At 55.4% G+C, this 2202-nt stretch overlaps 1 protein-coding gene across 1 annotated transcript; it reads left to right on the top strand.

The window, feature by feature from the left end:
* Positions 1-59: 59 nt before the first annotated feature.
* On the top strand, positions 60-1037 carry SPRG_16968 (hypothetical protein; the record flags this gene model as incomplete). Its single annotated transcript, XM_012356386.1, has 1 exon — positions 60-1037. The coding sequence occupies one exon, from the start codon at positions 60-62 to the stop codon at positions 993-995; it is 936 nt and encodes a 311-aa protein (XP_012211776.1). The 3' UTR covers positions 996-1037.
* Between the last annotated feature and the right edge of the window lie 1165 nt (positions 1038-2202).

Below are 2202 nucleotides of genomic sequence, written 5' to 3'. Positions count from 1 at the left end.
AAGGCGTGGCGCCGTGGGAGATCCCGACGACGATGGCCACGTACGCTCGGACCGGCGCCATGTACGTGACGCTCGTCGTGCTTTCGATCGCGGTCTTGGCGTGCGTCTACATCATCGCATCGAGAGGGTATGCCGAGGGCATGAACATGCTCGAGCTCAGTCGCGTCGGTGGCATCGTCTGGGTCGGTCGCCCGCTGCTCTTTCTGCGATCGCTTACCGCCATGGCCGTGCTCTGCACCGGGTCGCTGGACCTCCAAGTGGTTGGCAGTATGAGCTACCTTCACTCGACCGACGTGCCGTGGTACAAGACGTGTCTTGCGGCGAGCGAAGTCTCTTGGCTTGTCGCGATTGTCAACGACGTCTTGATGATCTGGACCAAAGAGCACACAGCGCTCTACGTGACGCCCAACGGGCTTCTCGTGACAGGCGTGACGGCGCTGCTGAGTACGTTGTCGCCCGTGACGCACACGGCGTCACTCGGCCACACGTGTGCGATTGCTGAAGTCGACTTTCAGATGGTGTGCAGTGGCGGCGAGGTCGTCATTGGTGTCTGGGAACGCGTCGCGCTGCTCGTGCTGCTGGTCGGCGTTCTGAACGTCGTGACGTTTGGGCTCATGCGCTGGCTCGTGCGCAAGCCGCCAAAGAACCGCGCCGAGTCGCTCTTGCTCTACGCTGGCGCCAAGTATCTCTTTCTGAGCACCAAGTGGATTTACAAAGACGTCTACTACCTCGACCGCGCGTCTGCTGCGCTCAACGGGCTCGTGTCCGTGCGCTACAACGGGATCTATTACGGCCTCGACATCAAAACGTGGCGGACGTTTACGCTCACACGACCCAACGTGGCAGAGATACCGTCGACGCACGCACTGTTTACGCCGGCGATGTACGCACTGCCGTTGGACAACTTGTCTGCGGTTGACCAAGCGATCAAGAAGAGCCAACTTGTGCATGTAAAATCCAAGGCAACCTCGGGCACAAGTCGAGGCGCCACATAAGAGCCAACTCGTGCCTCATTCGGTGATTGTTGATCGAGGATCCTATAGCGCACAGTCGAGTAGGAACGATGTGCATTAGAGCATTGTATATGCCAACGTATTGGTGGTTATACTATTACATGTTTTAGAGATTCGCTGTCCCCGACTTTGCCCATTGCGCTCTGCCCAGGAGCCGGTCGTACGGTGACGGCTCGAGTAATAACCGGTTAGTCTGCATGGCGTATCCGCTGGCCGGTTAGTAAACACATGTCCAACTGGTGTCGATGCCCTTGCTCTTAGGGCTCCACCATGGGGCTCCACACCGGTTGGTATTTAGTCGTATTATTAATACTACTTAACTGTCGTACTAGTACTTCGTATTAATAAGTCTTTTATTACATCACAAATATCTATTTTCACTCAACTCTTATCCGGATACAAGACGCAGCACGCCATGCCAAGCTGCCACGTCACGGAGGTTCACCCTGTGTATTGTCAACAGCATCGCCGCCACTACATACGAGGGTTTGCTCGCCAAGCACGTACACGCTGCTGCACAGCAAGGTGTCGGCAGTAGTGGAGCTTGACCGACAAGATCATCGCTTCGACAGCCCAGATGGGGTGGCCGATCAGCAATGGTCCGGAGTACCATATATAAAGCCCACAGGGCTAAACTATGCCCACTGTCTTGCATCCTTTGCTGTGGAAATGCCGGTTGGTGGTCGCGCCGCTCTTTGCACCCAATGCCTCGGGCCCATCGAGTACACTGGTGGTCGTCAACAAGATGAGACGACATTGGCCCTCCCGCGCATTCGCCTTGCGGAGCTCTCGCCCTGACCGTTGCGAATTCGCGGATAGAGTCGAGTCCCAGTCAATCTTGGGCGCATCTAGATTGCAAATTGCATGTGTATCACAACTGCATTCCCTTGATAGCACTAGGTTGAGATACACTGCAATTTATACTGGTAGGAACCTCTGGTTACACCAGCCCAGGGGGGATTAATTGTCTGTCTGTCCGTCTCCGTGTCCACGACTGCAGTGATTGGTAGAAATTGTGTCCGCGGCTGCAGTGATTGGTCGAAATTCTAAAGATACCTTCTTCGCGGCGTGTCGCTGAACCTCTTTCCCATTGGTCAAAACTCCCTGATACAACCGATGTGTCCTACTCTTGTACCATCTTGGCGCCATGTCGCTCGAGCTCTGTGGTGTTGCGCTCTGTGGCGTTGCG

The sequence above is a fragment of the Saprolegnia parasitica genome, assembly GCF_000151545.1.
Source record: "Saprolegnia parasitica CBS 223.65 unplaced genomic scaffold supercont2.452, whole genome shotgun sequence".
NCBI classification, from domain to species: domain Eukaryota; phylum Oomycota; class Saprolegniomycetes; order Saprolegniales; family Saprolegniaceae; genus Saprolegnia; species Saprolegnia parasitica.
Note: the sequence above shows the minus strand (reverse complement) of the source record. Positions and strands in the feature narration are given on the sequence as shown.